The 24,508-nt window shown below is 46.7% G+C and overlaps 1 protein-coding gene across 4 annotated transcripts in view; it reads left to right on the top strand.

Moving 5' to 3' along the window:
* MYT1 (myelin transcription factor 1) overlaps positions 1 to 23,710 on the top strand; it is a 114,803-nt gene extending 91,093 nt beyond the window's left edge. For all 4 annotated transcript variants that reach the window (XM_082271597.1, XM_082271596.1, XM_082271595.1 and 1 more), the window contains 6 exons: positions 222 to 305; positions 18,151 to 18,372; positions 19,942 to 20,033; positions 20,836 to 20,939; positions 21,861 to 22,004; positions 23,292 to 23,710. In XM_082271597.1, coding sequence (XP_082127723.1) covers positions 222 to 305; positions 18,151 to 18,372; positions 19,942 to 20,033; positions 20,836 to 20,939; positions 21,861 to 22,004; positions 23,292 to 23,432 — 787 coding nt within the window. In that variant the 3' untranslated portion in view covers positions 23,433 to 23,710. The remainder of the gene's footprint in view (positions 1 to 221; positions 306 to 18,150; positions 18,373 to 19,941; positions 20,034 to 20,835; positions 20,940 to 21,860; positions 22,005 to 23,291) is intronic.
* Positions 23,711 to 24,508: the final 798 nt, after the last annotated feature.

Below are 24,508 nucleotides of genomic sequence, written 5' to 3'. Positions count from 1 at the left end.
TCCTGGAAAGAGAAGCCTTTGCATTTGAATAGCCCTGAAAAAAAGCGATTGGTTTAATTGCCCCGGGGACCCAGCAGTGTCTGACTCACTGGCCTTCATTTCCCTTAAAACCCTCCTTATAGCATCTGCCAGGCCACTCAGGTGAACAGCAGCCTGGGAATAGAATGTACATCTCAGCACGCCATACGGCAATAATTACATCCTCTTCTTTCGATTTACAGCTTGTCAGGTTGTCCTCGTGCCAAGAAAAGCGGAATGAAGGTTACGCCCACGAAAGACGACAAGGACGACCCAGAACTCCTGAAGTGAGTACCTCACGGGAGCGTGCCCAGGATAAAATAAAAAGGCTTGTCAAGCTATGAAGGAAGCAAACACAAAATATACAAATATAATCAAATTTTTTTTGTATATAGTGTCAGCCTGGAAAGAAGTCTCAAAAGAGTATACTGTACTTATTTTTATGGAGTGTTTATATAGCACCTACAATGTATGCAGCACTTTACCTAATGTGCATTCAATTCCGTCCCTGCCCCAAAGGAGCTGACAATCTAAAGTCCCATAGGTGTGCGCAGTCTATTGGATTAGCTCAAACACACATATGTTTGTGTGTGTGTGTGTGTATATATATATATATATATATATACAGTGGGTACGGAAAGTATTCAGACCCCCTTAAATTTTTCACTCTTTGTTATATTGCCGCCATTTGCTAAAATCATTTAGGTTCATTCTTCTTCCTCATGAATGTACACATAGCACCCCATACTGACAGAAAAACACAGAATTGTTGACATTGTTGCAGATTTATTAACAAAGAAAAACTGAAATATCACATGGTCCTAAGTATTCAGACCCTTTGCTCAGTATTTAGTAGAAGCCCCCTTTTGATCTAATACAGCCAGGAGTCTTTTTGGGAAAGATGCAGCAAGTCTTTCACACCTGGATTTGGGGATCCTCTGCCATTCCTCCTTGCAGATCCTCTCCAGTTCTGTCAGGTTGGATGGTAAACGTTGGTGGACAGCCATTTTTAGGTCTCTCCAGAGATGCTCAATTGGGTTTAAGTCAGGGCTCTGGCTGGGCCATTCAAGAACAGTCACGGAGTTGTTGTGAAGCCACTCCTTCGTTATTTTAGCTGTGTGCTTAGGGTCATTGTCTTGTTGGAAGGTAAACCTTCGGCCCAGTCTGAGGTCCAGAGCACTCTGGAGAAGGTTTTTGTCCAGGATATCCCTGTACTTAGCCGCATTCATCTTTCCCTCGATTGCAACCAGTTGTCCTGTCCCTGCAGCTGAAAAACACCCCCACAGCATGATGCTGCCACCACCATGCTTCACTGTTGGGACTGTATTGGACAGGTGATGAGCAGTGCCTGGTTTTCTCCACACATACCGCTTAGAATTAAGGCCAAAAAGTTCTATTTTGGTCTCATCAGACCAGAGAATCTTATTTCTCACCATCTTGGAGTCCTTCAGGTGTTTATTAGCAAACTCCATGCAGGCTTTCATGTGTCTTACACTGAGGAGAGGCTTCCGTCGGGCCACTCTGCCATAAAGCCCCGACTGGTGGAGGGCTGCAGTGATGGTTGACTTTCTACAACTTTCTCCCATCTCCTGACTGCATCTCTGGAGCTCAGCCACAGTGATCTTTGGGTTCTTCTTTACCTCTCTCACCAAGGCTCTTCTCCCCCGATAGCTCAGTTTGGCCGGATGGCCAGCTCTAGGAAGGGTTCTGGTCGTCCCAAACGTCTTCCGTTTGAGGATTATGGAGGCCACTGTGCTCTTAGGAACCTTAAGTGCAGCAGAAATCTTTTTGTAACCTTGGCCAGATCTGTGCCTTGCCACAATTCTGTCTCTGAGCTCTTCAGGCAGTTCCTTTGACCTCATGATTCTCATTTGCTCTGACATGCATTGTGATCTGGAAGGTCTTATATAGACAGGTGTGTGGCTTTCCTAATCAAGTCCAATCAGTATAATCAAACACAGCTGGACTCAAATGAAGGTGTAGAACCATCTCAAGGATGATCAGAAGAAATGGAAAGCACCTGAGTTAAATATATGAGTGTCACAGCAAAGGGTCTGAATACTTAGGACCATGTGATATTTCAGTTTTTCTTTTTTAATAAATCTGCAACAATGTCAACAATTCTGTGTTTTTCTGTCAGTATGGGGTGCTATGTGTACATTCATGAGGAAGAAGAATGAACTTAAATGATTTTAGCAAATGGCTGCAATATAACAAAGAGTGAAAAATTTAAGGGGGTCTGAATACTTTCCGTACCCACTGTATATATATATATATATATATATATATATATATACACATACAATATATATATATATATATATATGTTTATATATCTATCTATATATATATATATATATATATATACCACACAGACACACACAAAATGTGCAGTGTCAGTATAGGGCAGTGGACGGTGTCAGCATTTTTTTATTTTTATTTTTTTTTTTTTTTTACAACATTATTTATTATAAAAGAAATGTTACATTTTTTGGGAGCCGTGTTTGGGGGGGGGGGAGGTGTGTGGTGAAATATCAGGGGTCTAAACAGACCCCTGATGTCTCACTTTTGAGACAGAGAAAGGGACTGAGGACAGAGATTCCTCCGTGTTCTGTACTAAGCGGGATCCTGTTCATTTACAAACTGAAACATTGTAAACACAGCTTAGTAATGCTTAGTTATGAATGGACACAGGCGTGACCAGTACCGATCGCTCACTGTACCTTCCAAATAGGCAAAAATGTATTAAATGGATACTGATTTGAACTCACATTTAGCATGATGTAAAAGCGCTGTAATGACATGAAGGTTGGATTAGTTTCAAACCACAAAGATGGCCGCTGCATCCCGATGCACGATGACGTCACGCGTCCAAGTCCCACCCGACACGTTTCGTCAGCGATGACGTTGTCAGGGGTGTGTTTTTTGTGGACTTTTTTTGAGAAGCTTAGCGCTGCACCCCTCTTTTTAATTTTGTTATTATGGTTTAATCTTACATATGTGTCAGCAGCTTGTAATAAGCAGTAATTGAATGAATTCATTTTAGCTCATTATTTGTCAAGTCTAAGCGCAGCTTTCTTTTGTATTTTAAAAGATTATTTATGCAAGTTCCAGAAATTTTTTGTTGGCCAAAAAAATCTATTTCTGTTGCTTTGTATTCTTGATTGGCTCAGCATGTAATAGTAGCCAATGTACCACACAACGCAATCCTCAGGTAATAAAAAGGGGGCGGGGCTGTGACACCACCATAAAAGTTAGGCTGCTGTCTAAGGTTAAAAAAAACCTCAAAGCTGAACTTCAGCCAAAACTTTTTTTTTTTAAAGTTTAGGATAGACTTGATAGTAAATAATTTTGTTGCCTTTTTTTCTGTGTTTGTAAGCCCTGATGGACATATTACACCTCGCTTCCTGTCCCAGTGACACAAGGACTGAAAATGAGAGGGAGGGGGGTGGTTGTAAAGCTTCCCTGTTTAGTTGAAACCATGCTTTATTGCCTGTCAGTGGCGGCTGGTGCTCCATGGGCTGGGGGGGCGCGGCAGACGGACCGCACCATACCCCCCCCCCCCGTCCGGACCACACCAGGCCCTGCAGCATACCCCCCCCCAGGACCACAGAAGGATGTGCACCATACCCCCACCCCAGGACCACAGAAGGATGCGCACCATACCCCCCCAGGACCCCAGGACCACAGAAGGCCACGCACCATACCCCCCTAGGACCCCAGGACCACAGAAGGCCATGCACCATACCCCCCAGGACCCCCCCATGGCTCACTTACCCTGTCTGGAGGTGTGCAGCAGCAGGCAGCGGCAGTGACGGCGGCTTTGGCTTCTTCCCCCCTCAGTCTTCTGCGTCTTCTCCCTCGTCCTCCATACCTAATAGCATGGCTTCTCCTTTCGGCCAATCGGGAAACAGGTCTCAGGACCCGCTTCCTGATTTGCCAGGAGGAGGATCCATGTGTCAATAGCGAATTTTCATTCGCTATTGTCACACAACTGGGTGGGCTCAGGGTGCAGTGCTCTACGCCCCGAGCCCACCCTCTTTTTTAGCCTATTAGAGCCTCTGGCTCTAATCACATGGTTTAAAAAAAAAAAAACCCCATTGAACTCCATGCGTCTGGCGCCCCTGCATGTAGATTAGAGGGCCGGACGCATGGATAGGGGGGCGGCGCCCCTGTGCCCCCAATGCACCAGCTGCCACTGTTGCCTGTACCAACTGGAGAGATCTTCTCATCAAACTAACTGTAGCAGTAACCACTTAGCCTACACAGAAGAAGAATCCAATCAGGGCCGCTGATAAGGCAGTACAAGCAGCCCTGTTGTACCAAGCCTGGGCCCCATCAGCGGATCAGGGGGGGCCCAGGCAGCTTTAGGCCTCTTTCACACGGGCGTTCCATATGTCCGTATATCACCCCATCCGTTTGCGGGTGATATATGGACATAATGCATGTCAATGGGATTGCGGATGTCAGCAGATGACACCGCTGACATCCGATTTGCGTCCTTTCAGTTCTGTTCCGTTTTTTGGAACGGAACAGAACCCTATTTTTCTTCCGTTTAAAAAACGGAACGGAAGCAAAATTGGATGTCAGCGGTGTCATCTGCAATCCCCATAGACATACATTATGTCCGTATATCATCCGCAAACGGATGGGATGATATGCGGACATACAGACCAGATGACACCCGTGTCCGTGAAAAAAAAAAAGTGCCGGAGCGGAGGAAAAAAACATAATGCCTGTGTGAAAGAGGCCTAAGTGTGCATTTCTTACAAACAAAAAAATAGGGCTCAATAAATTACACCTCCGCACTTGCATAGGGGGTGTATAGATATATTTTTCTGGGCTCCATTAGGTTAGCAGAGGGACTCAGGAGGTGGGAGCTGAGGGACTATTTTCTTAATTTTCGGGTGGAATTACATGCTGTGGAGTTCCTGTTGTTGTTCTCCGTCCCCGATGCTTGGCGGAGTGATCTGTACAGTGCTTTACCTGCTCCGCTCTCTCAGAACTGATGTGAGGCAGCTGACAGGGAGGGAACGGTCAAACTAATCCTGGCGGTGGCGGCGGAGGAGGGTAGTGCGGCAGGCGCTGGGCAGAACACAGTAAGTTGAGGTGTTACACCTGTTGTCATCTTAGTGGAATCATCCGAATCCTCTCAGTGCCTCATAATCTTCAGCATAAGGACAATCATTCACACAGCACAGCAGGTGTTGAGTGCTGACTTTGTTCATTAACCTTAATAACCACTTTACGACCGCCCGCCGCAGATTTACTGCGGCAGACAGCCGCTCCTGGGCAAACTGACGTAGCTCTACGTCGGTCGCGCGCAGGCAGCTAGGGGGCGAGCGCGTGCCGCCGCAGGCGCGCTCCCGCTTGTCAGCGGAGAAGCTGGCGCATGTGTCATGCAGCTCCGAATGCCACCTGACACCTGCGATACTTCCCCGCTGACAGAGAAGGACGGACGGCGGATGTAAACACAGCCATCCATCCTTCTGCCTCCAATGATCACAGAGACCATGCGACCCTTCTATATAGGATCACATGTCTCTATGATCATTTCAGAAGCCACGCCCCCCCCCCCCCCCCAGTTAGAATCACTCCCCTAGGCTCACATTTAACCCCTTGAACACCCACAGTGTTAAGCCCTTCCCTGCCAGTGTCATTATTACAGTAACAGTGCATATTTATAGCACTGATTACTGTAGTAATGTCACTGGTCCCCCCAAAAGTGTCAAAAATGTCAGTTAGGGATCGGATCTGTCCGCCGCAATGTCGCAGTCCTGCTAAAAATTGCAGATCGCCGCCATTTCTAGTAAAAAAAAAAAACAATAAAAATGACATAAATCTTTCCCGTAGTTAGTAGACGCGATAACTTTTGCGCAAACCAATCAAAATACACTTATTGCGATTTTCTTTTTTTTTTTTTTTACCAGAAATATGTAGCAGAAAACAAATTGGCCTAAAATGTTTAAAAAAATGTGATTTTTACATTTTTTTTTTTTTGGGAATGGTATATAGCAGAAAGTGAAAAATATTGATTTTTTTTTCAGAATTGTCGCTCTTTTTTTGTTTATAGCGCAAAAAATAAAAATCGCACAGGTGATCAAATAGCACCAAAAGAAAGCTCTGTTTGTGGGAAGAAAAGGACGTCAATTTTATTTGGGTACGGCGTCACACGACCGCGCAATTGTCCGTTAAAGTCACGCAGTGCCGAATCGCAAACTAGGGCCTGGTCATTAAGGGGGAAAATCCTCCGGTCTTAAAGTGGTTACAACACAGATTATAGATTATATAGATTACATATAGATTATATATATATATATATACATTAATGATATATTCATATATATATTAATATAAATATATTAATATATATTACAGATTATACAGATTGCAACACAGTACAGCCACAGCAAAGTCACACCTAACAGCCGGGTGACACGCTGACAGAGCCATAGAGCACCTGCTGTGCTGTGTGAATGATTATCCTTATGCTATAGAACAGTGATGGTGAACCATGGCCCCTCAGATGTTTTGGAACTACATTTCCCATGATGCTCCAGCACTCTGCAGTATAGTGGAGCATCATGGGAAATGTAGTTCCAAAACATCTGAGGTGCCAACGTTCACCATCACTGCTATCGGAACTCATGCACACAGAATGCTTTAACCACTTGCCGACCAGCCGCTGCAGTTATACGGCGGCGGGTCGTCAGGTTCCCGCGAATCGCTGTACGGCGGTCCGCGGGAGCGATCCCGGGGGCACGCCCACTCGCCAGCAGGAAAGATTCACTCAGCAACAATACATCTCTCCGGCGACAATAGATCCACCACAGCAACAATAGATCCCCTTAACAATAGATCTGTCAGTATCCAGCAATAATAAATCCCTCCCAGCAACTATAGATCTGCAGAGCAACAATAGATTTATTCAGCAACAATAGATACCCTCAACAAAATTAGACCCCTCCCAGCCAATATAGATCCCCACAACAATTACGGAGCCATTCAGCCACAATAGAGCCCCCCCCAGCAACAATAGATCTCTTATATAATATAAAAGTGCAGCGCTGCACTTTTATATTATATATAGTATCACAATGTTTCGTCAATTTAAGTGCGAGCAGCTTTATGTTTTTTATTTAGATTTAGCGCTGTCATTTTTTACTATATAACTTCCAGCAACTATAGATCCCCACAGCGACAATAGATTCACTCAGCAACAATAGATCGCCCCAGCAACAATAGATACAACACAGCAACAATAGATCCCTGCAACAATAGATCTTTCCCAGCAACTATAGAGCCCCAATAGATTCATTCAGCAACAATAGATACAATTAGCAACATTGGATACCTCCCAGCAACTATAGATCCCCTTAAAAATAGATCTGCCAGTAACCAGCAATAATATATCCCTCCCAGCAACTATAGACCCCCCCCCCTCAATAGTAGATCTCACCCATCAACATTTGAACCCCCAGAAACAATAGACTCCCCCACCAGCAGCAATAGATTCCCCAAGTGACTATAGATCCCTGCAACAATAGATCTGCCAGTATCCAGAAATTATAGATCCCTCCCAGCAACTATAGATCCCCACAGCAACAATAGATTCACTCAGCAACAATAGCTCTCCCCAGCAACAATAGATCCACCACAACAACAATAGATCCCCTTAACAATAGATCTGCCAGTATCCAGCAATAATAGATCCCTCCCAGCAACCATAGACCCCCCCTCAACAGTAGATCTCTACCCTCAGCAATTGAACCCCCGGAAACAATAGATCTCCCCCACCAGCAGAAATAGACCTCTCTAGCATCAATAGATTCCCCCAGCGACAAAAAACAGTAGATCTCTCCCATCAACATTTGAACCCCCAGAAACAATAGACTCCCCCACCAGCAGCAATAGATTCCCCAAGTGACTATAGATTCCCCGCAACAATAGATCTGCTAGTATCCACAAATTATAGATCCCTCACAGCAACTATAGATCCCCACAGCAACAATAGATTCACTCAGCAACAATAGATTCACTCAACAACAATAGATCTCCCCAGCAACAATAGGTCCACCACAACAACAATAGATCCCCTTAACAATAGATCTGCCAGTATCCAGCAATAATATATCCCTCCCAGCAACCATAGACCCACCGCCCTCAACAGTAGATCTCTACCCTCAGCAATTGAACCCTCAGAAACAATAGACTCCCCCACCAGCAGCAATAGATCCCCCAAGTGACAATAGATCCCCGCAACAATAGATCTGCTAGTATCCACAAATTATAGATCCCCAGAAACTATAGATCCCCACAGCAACATTAGATTCACTCAGCAACAATAGATTCACTCAGCAACAATAGATCTCCCCAGCAACAATAGATCCACCACAACAACAATAGATCCCCTTAACAATAGATCTGCCAGTATCCAGCAATAATAGATCCCTCCCAGCAACCATAGACCCACCCCCCCTCAACAGTAGATCTCTACCCTCAGCAATTGAACCCCCGGAAACAATAGTTCTCCCCCACCAGAAGCAATAGACCTCTCTAGCAACAATAGATCCCCCCAGCGACAAAAAACAGTAGATCTCTCCCATCAACATTTGAACCCCCAGAAACAATAGACTCCCCCACCAGTAGCAATAGATTCCCCAAGTGACAATAGATCCCCGCAACAATAGATCTGCTAGTATCCACAAATTATAGATCCCCCAGAAACAATAGATCCCCACAGCAACAATAGATCTCCCCAGCAACAATAGATCCACCACAACAACAATAGATCCCCTTAACAATAGATCTGCCAGTATCCAGCAATAATAGATCCCTCCCAGCAACCATAGACCTACCCCCCCCCCAACAGTAGATCTCTACCCTCAGCAATTGAACCCCCGGAAACAATAGAACTCCCCCACCAGCAGCAATAGACTTCTCTAGCAACAATAGATTCCCCCAGTGACAAAAAACAGTAGATCTCTCCCATCAACATTTGAACCCCCAGAAACAATAGACCCCCACCAGCAGCAATAAATTCCCCAAGTGACAATAGATCCCCGCAGCAATAGATCTGCTAGTATCTACAAATTATAGATCCCTCACAGCAACTATAGATCCCCACAGCAACAATAGATTCACTCAGCAGCAATAGATCTCCTCAGCAACAATAGATCCACCACAACAACAATAGATGCCCTTAACAATAGATCTGCCAGTATCCAGCAATAATAGATCCCTCCCAGCAACCATAGACCTACCCCCCCCAACAGTAGATCTCTACCCTCAGCAATTGAACCCCCGGAAACAATAGAACTCCCCCACCAGCAGCAATAGACTTCTCTAGCAACAATATATTCCCCCAGTGACAAAAAACAGTAGATCTCTCCCATCAACATTTGAACCCCCAGAAACAATAGACCCCCAACAGCAGCAATAAATTCCCCAAGTGACAATAGATCCCCGCAACAATAGATCTGCTAGTATCCACAAATTATAGATCCCCCAGAAACAATAGATCCCCACAGCAACAATAGATCTCCCCAGCAACAATAGATCCACCACAACAACAATAGATCCCCTTAACAATAGATCTGCCAGTATCCAGCAATAATAGATCCCTCCCAGCAACCATAGACCTACCCCCCCCCAACAGTAGATCTCTACCCTCAGCAATTGAACCCCCGGAAACAATAGAACTCCCCCACCAGCAGCAATAGACTTCTCTAGCAACAATAGATTCCCCCAGTGACAAAAAACAGTAGATCTCTCCCATCAACATTTGAACCCCCAGAAACAATACCCCCAAGACCCCCACCAGCAGCAATAAATTCCCCAAGTGACAATAGATCCCCGCAGCAATAGATCTGCTAGTATCTACAAATTATAGATCCCTCACAGCAACTATAGATCCCCACAGCAACAATAGATTCACTCAGCAGCAATAGATCTCCTCAGCAACAATAGATCCACCACAACAACAATAGATGCCCTTAACAATAGATCTGCCAGTATCCAGCAATAATAGATCCCTCCCAGCAACCATAGACCTACCCCCCCCCCCAACAGTAGATCTCTACCCTCAGCAATTGAACCCCCGGAAACAATAGATCTCCCCCACCAGCAGCAATAGACTTCTCTAGCAACAATAGATCCCCCAGTGACAATAGATCCCCCAGTGACAATAGATCCCCCAGTGACAATAGATCCCCAGCAGCCAGCATCAATAGACCCTCCAGCACATCCCAGCACCCCATGGTATATTATATATTTAGTGCTGGAGGTGCGGGAAGTGTGTTCCCCCTCGTCTCTGCTGATACCGGCTATTACATTATCACAGCTGACACCCTGCAGAAAGGTTTATGTGTGGCTCCCTCCATTCTCCTCCCTCCATTCTCCTCCCTCCGTTCTCCTCCCTCCGTTCTCCTCCCTCATTTGGGCACTCGGTTGTCAGGATGATTTGACATTTCAGCTGGTTTGCTGGCTTTCCTGCAAACCGAAGATGGAAAAATTTGCCATAAAATAATTTCACTACTTTCCTGTACTTTGTGTCTTCCTGGGTGTCACCTTTATAAAACAACAATCCCTTGTTCCCGAGTGCGGGGCGATATCAGCCGGGGATGAACAATGAAACGCGTTTAAGTGTCTCCCGCCGGCATGGAGTGACAGTCACCATGGTGAGCGCATCGCATAGAAGCGGCACATTTATCAACCCCCACAGCTGCCAATTGCCTGTGGCCCTCGGGGGCAGGAGAAGGGCCTTCCATCAATACTCACCCCCAGCGGCTGGGCTAAGTTTTCTATTCTGCGGCAGCGGCGGGGTACCGAGCGCCACTCAGCATACAAGACTGAGCTATGGGGCCACCCACTGGGCAACGAGCGATTCCCAGCCCATCGCCACGTTAATTATCCTTCAAAGAAGCCATCACAGATGTTAACACAAATAATTCTCACCGCAATTACCCCCCACGTGACAAGAAGACACATTTCTAATGGAATCTTTATTCCTCTTAAAGGAAAATTTATACACTATATTACCAAAAGTATTGGGACGCCTGCCTTTACACACACATGAACTTTAATGACATCCCAGTCTTAGTCCGTAGGGTTCAATATTGAGTTGGCCCACCTTTGCAGCTATAACAGCTTCAACTCTTCTGGGAAGGCCGTCCACAAGGTTTAGGAATGTTTGACCATTCTTCCAGAAGCACATTTGTGAGGTCAGGCATTGATTTTGGGGATGTTAGTGAACCAGCGGGAGCGCGCCTCTGGCGACGCGCGCTCGCCCCCTAGAGGCTCGTAGGCGAGTGACGTAGCCCTACGTCGGTTTGCCTGTAGGGGGCTGACTGCTGCAGTAAATAGTCATGCGGCGGTCGGCGTCCATTGTGCCCCCAAGCCCCTTTAAGTAGGTTTGGGCTAAATGCGTGGCTTAGTCAGAAAACAGTCCAGGGGATTTGGTTTTTGTTGTTTTTATTGAGAACTGAGATAGGAGAAGGGATGAGTGGGATACTCCAACTGTATGAACTATGCACCATTTCAGGACTTCTAACTGTAGTTGAATGCGGCAAGGCCGCTGCTTCACCTTGCCACTGTAGTGAAGTAGTTAATAAGCGAAATGTATAATGAATCACTCTTCAGGGTTCTACTTGGCACCCCCTTTACCCCTACTCTTCAGGGTTCTACTTGGCACCCCCTTTACCCCTACTCTTCAGGGTTCTACTTGGCACCCCCTTTACCCCTACTCTTCAGGGTTCTACTTGGCACCCCCTTTACCCCTACTCTTCAGGGTTCTACTTGGCACCCCCTTTACCCCTACTCTTCAGGGTTCTACTTGGCACCCCCTTTACCCCTACTCTTCAGGGTTCTACTTGGCACCCCCTTTACCCCTACTCTTCAGGGTTCTACTTGGCACCCCCTTTACCCCTACTCTTCAGAGTTCTACTTGGCACCCCCTTTACCCCTACTCTTCAGGGTTCTACTTGGCACCCCCTTTACCCCTACTCTTCGGGGTTCTACTTGGCACCCCCTTTACCCCTACTCTTCAGAGTTCTACTTGGCACCCCCTTTACCCCTACTCTTCAGGGTTCTACTTGGCACCCCCTTTACCCCTACTCTTCGGGGTTCTACTTGGCACCCCCTTTACCCCTACTCTTCAGGGATATACTTGGCACCCACTTTAGCCCTACTCTTCAGGGTTCTAGTTGGCACCCCCTTTACCCCTACTCTTCAGGGATATACTTGGCACCCCCTTTACCCCTACTCTTTAGGGTTCTACTTGGCACCCCCTTTACCCCTACTCTTCATGGTTCTACTTGGCACCCCCTTTACCCCTACTCTTCAGGGATATACTTGGCACCCCCTTTACCCCTACTCTTCAGGGATATACTTGGCACCCCCTTTACCCCTACTCTTCAGGGCTCTACTTGGCACCCCCTTTACCCCTACTCTTCAGGGTTCTACTTGGCACCCCCTTTACCCCTACTCTTCAGGGTTCTACTTGGCACCCCCTTTACCCCTACTCTTCAGGGTTCTACTTGGCACCCCCTTTACCCGTACTCTTCAGGGATATACTTGGCACCCCCTTTACCCCTACTCTTCAGGGATATACTTGGCACCCCCTTTACCCCTACTCTTCAGGGTTCTACTTGGCACCCCCTTTACCCCTAATCTTCAGGGTTCTACTTGGCACCCCCTTTACCCCTACTCTTCAGGGTTCTACTTGGCACCCCCTTTACTCCTGCTCTTCAGGGATATACTTGGCACCCACTTTACCCCTACTCTTCAGGGTTCTATTTGGCACCCCATTTTCCCCTACTCTTCATGGTTCTACTTGGCACCCCCTTTACCCCTAATCTTCAGGGTTCTACTTGGCACCCCCTTTACCCCTACTCTTCAGGGTTCTACTTGCCACCCCCTTTACCCCTACTAATCAGGGTTCTACTTGGCACCCACTTTACCCCTACTCTTCAGGGTTCTACTTGGCACCCACTTTACCCCTACTCTTCAGGGTTCTAGTTGGCACCCCCTTTACCCCTACTCTTCAGGGTTCTACTTGGCACCCCCTTTACCCCTACTCTTCAGGGTTCTACTTGGCACCCCCTTTACCCCTAATCTTCAGGGTTCTACTTGGCACCCCCTTTACCCCTACTCTTCAGGGTTCTACTTGGCACCCCCTTTACTCCTGCTCTTCAGGGATATACTTGGCACCCACTTTACCCCTACTCTTCAGGGTTCTATTTGGCACCCCATTTTCCCCTACTCTTCATGGTTCTACTTGGCACCCCCTTTGCCCCCACTCTTCAGGGATATACTTGGCACCCCCTTTACCCCCTACTCTTCAGGGATATACTTGGCACCCACTTTACCCGTACTCTTCAGGGATATACTTGGCACCCACTTTACCCGTACTCTTCAGGGATATACTTGGCACCCCCTTTACTCCTACTCTTCAGGGATATACTTGGCACCCCCTTTACCCCTACTCTTCAGGGTTCTACTTGGCACCCCCTTTACCCCTACTCTTCAGGGTTCTACTTGGCACCCACTTTACCCCTACTCTTCAGGGTTCTAGTTGGCACCCCCTTTACCCCTACTCTTCAGGGTTCTACTTGGCACCCCCTTTACCCCTAATCTTCAGGGTTCTACTTGGCACCCCCTTTACCCCTACTCTTAAGGGTTTTACTTGGCACCCCCTTTACCCCTACTAATCAGGGTTCTACTTGGCACCCCCTTTACCCCTACTCTTCAGGGTTCTACTTGCCACCCCCTTTACCCCTACTAATCAGGGCTCTACTTGGCACCCCCTTTACCCCTACTCTTCAGGGTTCTACTTGCCACCCCCTTTACCCCTACTAATCAGGGTTCTACTTGGCACCCCCTTTACCCCTAATCTTCAGGGTTCTACTTGGCACCCCCTTTACCCCTAATCTTCAGGGTTCTACTTGGCACCCCCTTTACCCCTAATCTTCAGGGTTCTACTTGGCACCCCCTTTACCCCTAATCTTCAGGGTTCTACTTGGCACCCCCTTTACCCCTACTCTTAAGGGTTTTACTTGGCACCCCCTTTACCCCTACTCTTCAGGGATATACTTGGCACCCCCTTTACCCCTACTCTTCATGGTTCTACTTGGCACCCCCTTTACCCCTAATCTTCAGGGTTCTACTTGGCACCCCCTTTACCCCTAATCTTCAGGGTTCTACTTGGCACCCCCTTTACCCCTACTCTTAAGGGTTTTACTTGGCACCCCCTTTACCCCTACTCTTTAGGGTTCTACTTGGCACCCCCTTTACCCCTACTCTTCAGGGATCTACTTGGCACCCCCTTTACCCCTACTCTTAAGGGTTCTACTTGGCACCCCTTTACCCCTACTCTTCAGGGATCTACTTGGCACCCCCTTTACCCCTACTCTTAAGGGTTCTACTTGGCACCCCTTTACCCCTACTCTTCAGGGATATACTTGGCACCCCCTTTACCCCTACTCTTCAGGGTTCTACTTGGCACCCCCTTTACTTTGGTATACTGTGTGAGCTGACCTTCTATCCTCTGACCTCACTGTAGTGGTCCCCCTTCCTGGGCAGACCCCTTGGCAAGCCCCCTGGTACTCACGGACACTGTTTTTCCCAGATGATTCTGCCAGCAGCTCCACAGGATCCTTTAGGCTCAGCTCCACACCTGGCTCACCAGGCCGACTGCCAGTGACCACCTTCCTCAGACAGCAGGAGGAGAGACAGCCGTCACCCTCCCCCTGGGGACTCTGCTTCCTGCCAAAGATGCCCTGTCACATGTGCCCTCAGCTTTTATGAGCAATCCCAGGATGCACTGCACTGGGACTGCCACAAAAGCCTGTTTGCCACTGGCTAGGTTTCCTCCACTGTCCAACAGGCTCCCCTATTGAATACAGTGGAGACACTCCCTCAGACCAAGTGACTCACAACCTGGACACATGTAACAGGCATAACTAACAGATCAGGCTCCCCTGATAAGCAGATGGAGCATAACAAAGACTTTTCCTAGCACCTATCTCGGAGGGTGCTACAAAGCGCACAGGCATGTGTTAAGAAATGGAGTAGAGGCTTTTTCTAGGTTTAGAAAATGTAGATCTGACAGTCTCATGTTTCAACTCTTGAAATCTTGGAAGGGGGTTCAAGTATGTGGTCAGGGAGCTACTGATAGGGCAAGTCCTGGCGGCACAGAAGGAGATTCAGCCACTGTTAGAACTGCTCTAGTAGATCCATTTTTGTGAGTAGAAAAGCGAATCAGAGGAAATCCTCCGAGGGCGGAATGTGTACAGCAGACAGATGTTCAGCGCTGTGAGTTATTCCCTCTAACATGTCATAAAGTTTCTAATAGCCGTGTAAACCTGGTAGATTAACTGCTATAACGGTGTGGCGCTCCCCCTCTCTGGAGGACCTCCTAATTTGCTTGCAAATGTATCGGCGCACAGCGGCTTTCTTCTAATGTTTTCCTGGGTTCCCGCTGATGACGATATTGGAAGGAAATTGTGCGGCACGGAGAGACAATTAAAGAAGGGCTCCGCTAAACTCTACTTCACACAGCATAGCCCAGTTAACGTGGCGTGCCCTCGTTTCTAATCGCCTAGACAGGGGGTCTTCAAACTATGGCCCTCTGTTGTTTAGGAACTACAACTCCCATCATGCCTAGTCATGTCTGTGAATGTCAGAGTTTTACAATGCCTCATGGGATGTGTAGTTCTACAACAGCTGGAGGGCCGTAGTTTGAGGATCCCTGGTCCAGACCATGCGGATAAATTCAAATCTTGTGCCACACTTCTCCCCAGTGTGGCTTGGATCACTATGTAACTGTGAACTGGACAAACACAGCTACTGGGATGCAATCCAGTTATGTTCTTTTCTGCTGTTTAATCCAATGGTGAAACCCAGTGGTGGCTGGTGCTCCATGGGCCGGGGGGGGGGGGGGCCACAGACGGACCACACCAACCGCCCCCCCCAGTCTCTGGCTCACTCACCCTGGGCAGGCAGCGACAGTGGCGGTTTCCCCCTCAGTCTCCCCCATGGGCTTCCCCTGCATCTCCTCCCCCCTCCTCCTCCTTGGCCAATAGCATGGCTTCCCCTTTCGGCCAATCGGGAAACGGGTCCCAGGACCCGCTTATTGATTGGCCAGGAGGAGAATCAGTGTAGGGATAGCGAATATTTATTCGCTATTGTCACACAACTGGGTGGGCTCAGGGCACAGTGCTCTGCGCCCTGAGCTCACCCTTTTTTGAAGCCTATTAGAGCCTCTGGCTCTAATCATGTGCTTAAAAAAAAAAAACATTGGAATCCATGCGTCCGGCGCCCTGCATGTAGATTAGGGGGCCGGATGTATGGATAGGGGGCGGCGCCCCTGCGCTCCCAATGGATGGGCCGCCACTGGTGAAGGCAAGGTAACCTAGAGCCCAGGGTGAACATGCCAAACTGCACCCCTTTCCCAAGATGTATGAGCGTTGTGTGTCAGCAAACATCCCCCCCCCCCAAAATAAAACTAATTGGGCACTATGCTGTATGCCCCCCTGATGAAATCCCCCCCTCCCCGCACAATACTTTGCCCCCTTCAATCTTTGCTCCTTCATCCCCCAAATCCCCCCCCCCAGCACAAACACCCTCCTCCTCGAAATAAGAATAACCCCTCCTATCACAAATCCTCCACCCCTGCACATTCTGCCTTCCCCCCCTATTCCAACCCCCCTCCTAGCACAAATATCCCCCCTCCTGGTACAAATACCCCCAATCACCCCTACTAGCACAACCCCTCCCCCCCCCCCCCAAAAAAAAAAAAAAATCTTTACCCCCTTCATCCTCCAAATCCCAGGGCAAACGCCCCCCCCCCCAAAAAAAAAGAACCCCCTCCTATGAAAAATCCTCCACCCCTGCACATTTTCCTTCCCCCCCCATTCCAACCCCCCTGCTCCTAGCACAAATATCCCCCCTCCTGGCACAAATACCCCCAATGACCCCTACTAGCACAACCCCCTCCCAAAAAATAATCTTTGCCCCCTTCATCCCCCAAATCCCAGCACAAACACCCTCCCCTCCAAAATAAATATAACCCCTCCTATCACAAATCCTCCTCCCCTGCACATTCTCCCTCTCCCCTATTCCAACCCCCCCTCCTAGCACAAATACCCCCCAATCACCCCTACTAGCACAACCCCCTCCCCGCTTTACCATATCACCTCTTTTGGAGAAACTCCTAGAATCCCCACTCCTAGCACAAATCCTCCTCCCCCATCCCCCCTCCCTCCCAACACAAATCACCACTCTTAGCACACCTCAAAATTTCCCCTCCCAGCACAAATCTTTGCCCCTTCATCCCCCAAATCCCAGCACAAATGCCCCCCCCCCAAAATAAAAAGAACCCCACCAATCACAAATCCTCCACCCCTGTACATTCCCCCTCCCCCCTGTTCCAATCCCGCCCCCCTAGCACAAATACCCCCCTCCTGGCACACATAACCCCCAATCACCCCTTACAGCACAACTCCCTCCCCAAAAAAAAAAAAAAAAATCCCCCCCCCTCTACCATATTACTTCTTTTGGAGAAACCCCTAGAATCCCCACTCCTAGTACAAATCCTCCTCCCCCATCCCCCCTCCCTCCCAATACAAATCATCACTCCTAGCACGGCGCACGCCCACCCCAAAATTTCCCTCCCATTCATTCACTGTACAGTGCAGCTGAGGCTGCAGAGAAAGGCGTGTGTGTGAGCTTTGGGGTGTACACCCTAATCCAATAGACTGTGGACTCCTATGAGTGTATCTAAAGTCTTTCCTATTTTTGGATAGAGTGGTAAAGGATTAGAACACCCGTCAGGGACAGTCACTCTCTCAGAATTAAATATTCCAAACAGGAATAGGGGAGTCTTCCAATGGGGACACTTGTTCCAGTGACAATTACTAAGGCATTTTCCTCATTCTCAAAAGATTTCCTTTCACTTCCTGTTGTGTCTTCCGGACAGGAAGTGAAGGTAAATCTCCCTAACGGGACACAAACCACCAAAAAAGCTTGACCATTCCCTACCCAAAATGTTATAAAAAAGGTGTTGGGCTTTAAATATATTGTTCATGTTAATAGAATGTAAAGCATTTATATAACACATTTCTCTCCATACAGGTGTCCAGTGCCAGGGTGTGATGGACTGGGGCACATCAGCGGAAAATACGCGTCTCACCGCAGTGCGTCCGGCTGCCCGTTAGCTGCTCGCAGGCAAAAAGAAGGAACTCTCAACGGATCTGCCTTTTCCTGGAAGTCTCTGAAAAACGAGGGCCCCACCTGCCCAACGCCTGGCTGCGATGGATCGGGCCATGCTAACGGCAGCTTCCTAACCCACCGCAGGTAATACATGGAGCACTACTCCCTTGGGAGCTTCTGGTTACGGATTCCCCTGGGTTACCCATAGCAACAACACCACAGTTTAGCATTTTCAATGTGCTTGCCTCAGTCAAGAAACAGTCCAGGGTTTTTTTTTTTTTTTGTGGTTTTATTGAGAACTTGGATAGGAGAAGGGAATGAGTGGGATACTCCAACTTGAATAAACTATGCACAATTTCTGGGACTTCTAAGTATCGCTGAGTGCGGCAAGGCCGCTGCTTCACCTTGTCACTAGCAGTGAAGAAGAAGTTATGAACTGTATTAGATACGCTGTACTCTACTACAGAACACTCTTCAGGGCCCTTCCTGGCACCCCCTTTGTCCCTATTCTTCAGGGTTCTCTACACGGCACCCGCTTTACTGTAACACTCTCTGTGTGTTAGCTGGCTCCTTGATCCCCTGACTTCATTGGAGTGGTCCCCTTTCCTGGGCAAACCCTGTGGCAAATCTCCTGGTACTCACGGACACTGTTTTTCCCGAGAGACTCTGCCAGCAGCTCCACTGTCAGCACTCTGGATCCTCTGCAGCTCAGCTCCACACCTGGTTCACCAGGCCGACTGCCTGTGACCACCTTCCTCAAACAGCAGGAGGAGAGACAGCCGTCACCCTCCTCCTGGGACTCTGCCTCCCGCCAAAGACGCCCTGTCACATGCGCCCTCAGCTTTTATGGTCAATCTCAGGATGCACTGTAAGGGTGCCCTCCCACTGGGACTGCCACAAAATCCCATTTGCCACTGGCTATGTTTCCTCCACTGTCCAACAGACTCCCCCATTGAATACAGTGGGGACACTCCCTTAGACCAAGTGACTCACACCTGGACACATGTAACAGGCACAACTAACCGATCAGGCTCCCCTGATAAGCAGATGGGGCATAACAATGCTTTTTCCTAGCGCCTATCTAGGAGGGTGCTACATAGACTTCCCCAAGTCTTTGAGGGCAGCAAGACCGTGGTTATCCGCTTCCAAACATAATGAAGATCTAAGCATATCCTCCTGAAGGGGCCATTTTCCTAAGCGCAAGAGGCATTGTGTGTGTGATTGTTTCAAGAACAGATCATATCTGACTGCCTGTGATTAGCAGGAGTGCAGTTTTGGCCTCCTGTTAGGATCGGGAACATGGGGACTGGGGACAGGCCCGAGCCCATCTCTAATCATGGAGTTTAAAGAGCCAGGTCACCCACTGGTGTCTTATAAATTGTGGAGACTCAAATGGCAGCACTTCCCCATTGATCTTTGTATCACCTAGGGTTGCCACCTCATCCCTTTAGTCCAGGACACATAATAATCACACAGGATCTGAGGCTGATATAATGCACAGAAGGCAGCAAGTGAGTTTAATTACCACATTAATCAGCCACAGAACATGTGTGATTATTATGTGTCCTGGCTTAAAGGGATGAGGTGGTAACCCTAGTATCACCCTGCCCATGGTCACCAGTCCCCCTTTGGTTTAAATTGATCTGAGTGTCTGTCGTTGTTGCTTTGCCTGCAGTAAACAATGCTGAATTTCTCTCACTTCTTCATCCACAGCTTGTCAGGCTGCCCACGGGCTTCTTTTGCTTCCAAAAAAGGAAAACTCTCAGGTGACGAGCTTCTAGGGACAAAATTCAAGACCAGTGATGGTAAGTGATCTACATTTCTTAATTGGCAAAATTTGACAGGTTGCTTTGTCAAAACGCATGTGATTGGCTGTTTCACACTTCCCTTTTCTCTGAGAAATAGGGACACGGTCACCTACCTCATCCACATGTCAACCAGGCAGGGATGTAAGGCGCTATTAAATCCTTTATGATATTCATAATACATTTGTTAACTATCAAGCCCAAGGCAGCTTCTGACTCCACAGCAGAGTTATTCTTTGTCCTCATTCCAGCACTGGACGGGAGAGGTTGCACTGTGCCAAATAATACCCACTTGGGGAGGTCCCCTTTAAAGTCATAATGGGTCCTGGAACAGGTAATTTCCGCAGAACTGGACAGATATGTTGCTGTCTGTTGTTCTTAGATATAAGTGCACCCTTACCAACTGTACGGAAAAGACCACTACAGGTATTTCTAAAAGAAAAGTGATATGCAATATGTAAAAGTCTATTAACATGTCCTGAAAAAGCCCTACAGAAATGATGGAAATCTGTTGTGCACATCCTAACTCATACTTGGAGATTTGCACAACTGAAAAGGAGTGACAGCGCAGAGGAAAATGGAAGAAAATATACATTAGAATGTTTTGGAACTTGTCATTTTGCACAGATAAATAGGTAGAAGATGTAAAGTTGGGTGATTGGTCTTTAAAAACCCTAGTTGGGATTTTCTGTTTTAGATTACTATATAAATACCAAGGTGATATAAAGTTTATATAAAACCATCGCTATCAACATTTGGTTTGCTCTCCTGTGCCTTCCTGACAGCTGGCTTCCTCTTTCAGTGTTAGAAAATGATGAAGAGATTAAACAGCTGAACAAGGAGATTAACGAGCTCACAGAATCCAACACCGAGATGGAAGCAGACATGGTCAACCTACAGTCTCAGGTCAGTGACATTTATCAAAGCCTCTCTGACCCTCAAGCCTAGTTATATTTTTAGTGAATAGATAGGCTGCATTCTCAGGGATGTCACCGGTCTCTAGTGAATGGATAGGCTGTATTCTCAGTGATGTCACCGGTCTCTAGTGAATGGATAGGCTGTATTCTCAGGGATGTCACCGGTCTCTAGTGAATGGATAGGCTGCATTCTCAGTGATGTCATCGGTCTTTAGTGAATGGATAGGCTGTATTCTCAGGGATGTCACCGGTCTCTAGTGAATGGATAGGCTGCATTCTCAGTGATGTCATCGGTCTTTAGTGAATGGATAGGCAGCATTATCAGTGATGTCACCGGTCTCTAGTGAATTGATAGGCTGTATTCTCAGGGATGTCACCGGTCTCTAGTGAATGGATAGGCTGCATTATCAGTGATGTCACCGGTCTCTAGTGAATGGATATGCTGAACTCTCAGTGATGTCACTGGACTTTAGTGAATGGATAAGCTGCATTCTCAACAATGTCACTGGTCTCTAGTAATGGATAGGCTGCATTCTCAGTGATGTCATCGGTCTCTAGTGAATGGATAGGCTGCATTCTCAGTGATGTCATCGGTCTCTAGTGAATGGATAGGATGTATACCAGTGATGGCTAACCTTGGCACCCCAGATGTTTTGGAACTACATGTCCCATGATGCTCTACTACACTGCAGAGTTTATGAGCATCATGGGTAGTTCCAAAACATCTGGGGTGCCAAGGTTCGCCATCACTGGTATAGGCTGTATTGTCAGTGATGTCACTGGACTTTAGTGAATGGATTACCTGCATTCTCAATGATGTCACTCATCTCTAGTGAATGAATAGGTAGGCTGCATTCTCAAGTTTAATTCTGCAAAACATTAATGGTGTTTTTTTTTCTAATGACTACAGATAACATCAATGGAGAAGAATCTGAAGAACATTGAAGATGAAAACAAGGTCATCGAGGAGCAAAACGATGCCCTATTTGTAGAACTTTCTGGACTAAGTCACGCCCTCATAAGAAGTCTTACCAACATTCGCCTTCCACACTTGGTGAGTTGTTGTTTCACAGAAAAGACCAAAAACCTCATCCTTAAGACTAGACAGAACTCCAGCCACCTCTAGAAAGCCAAACTCTGCCATCACTTAACACCAAAAATATGCTTTAAATCTTTGTGAGTCATTTTTATAGCATAAGTAATTATCATCCCAAACCAAATGCTGTTGTTCCCATTCTTCACTTTTTTGCCTATTGCCTCGTACACACGCATCGATTATTGGCCGGGAATTTTTGGCCAACGTCCGATCTGCCGATTTTCAGGTTGTTAGTATGATGCTTCCGACAACCGACTCCGACTTTTCGGCTGAAAAAAATCTAGTGTGCAGACTATAAAATTTTTGTTGGCCGTCAACACAACGGCCGATTTTCCGTCAGTCAGTACAGATTTTGGCAGACAAAAATCTCATGAGCAAGACTGGGCATGCTCAGAGAAGAAAAAACACACGGAAAGTAAACCAGCACATGACATCACTTCTGAAGTAGATTTTTGTTGACCAAGAAAATTCGTGTGCAGTCTAGGCACATTCCAACCAACAAAACACCACTCTGGACAAAAGTCGGACGATCGGTCGGCCGATAATCGTTGCGTGTGTACGAGGCATAAGGCTAGCCATACATGTTCAATTTTCTTGTACAAATTTCTGTTAGATTTACCAAAAACCATATAATATAAGGTCAAAATTAAACACTTTCAATTGTATCCAATTAGGCATGCCTTTCTACTACATAGTTGATAGTAAAATTAAAGAAAAATGTACAAAAAATTGTATAATGTTTGGCCAACCTAACAATTTTTGACAGTTACGAAATTGAATTACCTAGAATGTAAAACTTTATGAAGAATGAACACCAAGCCACTAAACTTCTATAAAGATATGTACATAGGGAAGCACAGTGGTGTGTAGTGGTTAGCACTTTCACCTAGCAGCAAGAGGGTCACTGGTTCAAATCCCAACCACGACACTACCTGCCTGGAGTTTGCATGTTCTCCCTGTGCCTGCGTGGGTTTCCTTCGGGTACTCCGGTTTCCTCCCACACTCCAAAGACATGCTGGTAGGTTAATTGGATCCTGTATAAAAAAAAAAATTGGCCCTACTGTGTATGTATGTGAGTTAGGGACCTTAGATTGTAAGCTCCTTGAGGGCAGGGACTCATGTGAATGTGTAATGTATATGTAAAGCGCTGCGTAAATTGACAGTGCTATATAAGTATGTGAAATAATAATAATATATCTTTAGTAAAAAAAATAATTTATGTTTTTGCTTTCTTTCTACAAACAGGAGCCCATTAGTGAACAGAATTTCGATTCCTATGTCAACACCCTAACCGACATGTACAGTAACAAAGAGTGTTACCAAAACCCAGAGAACAAAGATTTGCTCGAAAGTATCAAACAAGCGGTTAAAGGTATTCAGGTCTAAAAAAAAAAAAAAAAAAAAAAAAAAAAAAAAAGGGAATAGATGGACTTTCCCATTTAGTATTCAGGTTCATGAACCTTTCACGGTTTGTACTTTGAATCAAAACCTAAAGGACCAAAATAATTTAAAAGAAAATGAGGAAGCCCAAAAAGTTGGACAAAAACTGCATTTTTTTTTCCGTCAGTTGTATGTGGCTACCAGACAGAATGTGGGGATCATTTGCAAAAAAAAAAAAGGAGGTTTACCGAAAGTGAATATTGGTCAAGGGCCAGCCCCCCCTCCCCCCCCCCCACCGCCGTCTACATCCCGCGTACGAGAAACCCGGAAAAAGACTTGACCGCCGCAAATCCCTGAGATTTGTACATGGACCACACCCAACTGGAAGCCAAAATGGGAGCCTTCTCTCCACGGATGAACTGTCTGGGCCATGTCAGTCATTGTCTTGCAGCTAAGTCTGGCAGGGGAAGATAAAGACAAAGTATTATACACAAGAAGAGTCCTCACTATTTTTTTTACTTTTTTTTTTTTCTGCGTGAAACATTTGAAGAGCAGTTCTTTAATTCCGACAGAAGCGCAAAGGATTATCGGTTCTCAGGGAAAGCTTTTGGAGTTACCAACTGCGCCGTTTTTTTTTTTTTTTGTGTCTTAACCCTACCATGAGCAGTTGGAGATCAGAAGACTAGCCGCTTCAAAAAAATGCGTTGCATAACGTGAACGTCCTTAAAAAACGTGAATTTGCCGATGTCGAGTGGATGTGGGAGGGCCAGATCTCTGTGTCATGTTACCGTGTCTATAATTTTTTTTTTTATATTCGGTATCGTTCTTGTCCCTTGTGTGCTGCAGTGCAAGAATTGTAAAGCAACAATGTTCCTTGCATCTTGCAGGAAGGGGTTGGGACGCCTTTTTCGATTGGATGCCTGGCACCAGTTTTTTAACGAAAAAGATAGCAGTACCACCCCACCTACGAGGGCATCAATATTTGTTGCATTTATTGGAGTCTGCTGTGCCTAAATGTAAATTTGTTGGACATTTTTATTGTTAACCTTATTTTTTTTTTTTTAATTATTCAGGAAAACAGC

This window comes from Pelophylax lessonae (genome assembly GCF_965119305.1).
Source record: "Pelophylax lessonae genome assembly, chromosome: 11".
NCBI lineage: Eukaryota > Metazoa > Chordata > Amphibia > Anura > Ranidae > Pelophylax > Pelophylax lessonae.
Note: the sequence above shows the minus strand (reverse complement) of the source record. Positions and strands in the feature narration are given on the sequence as shown.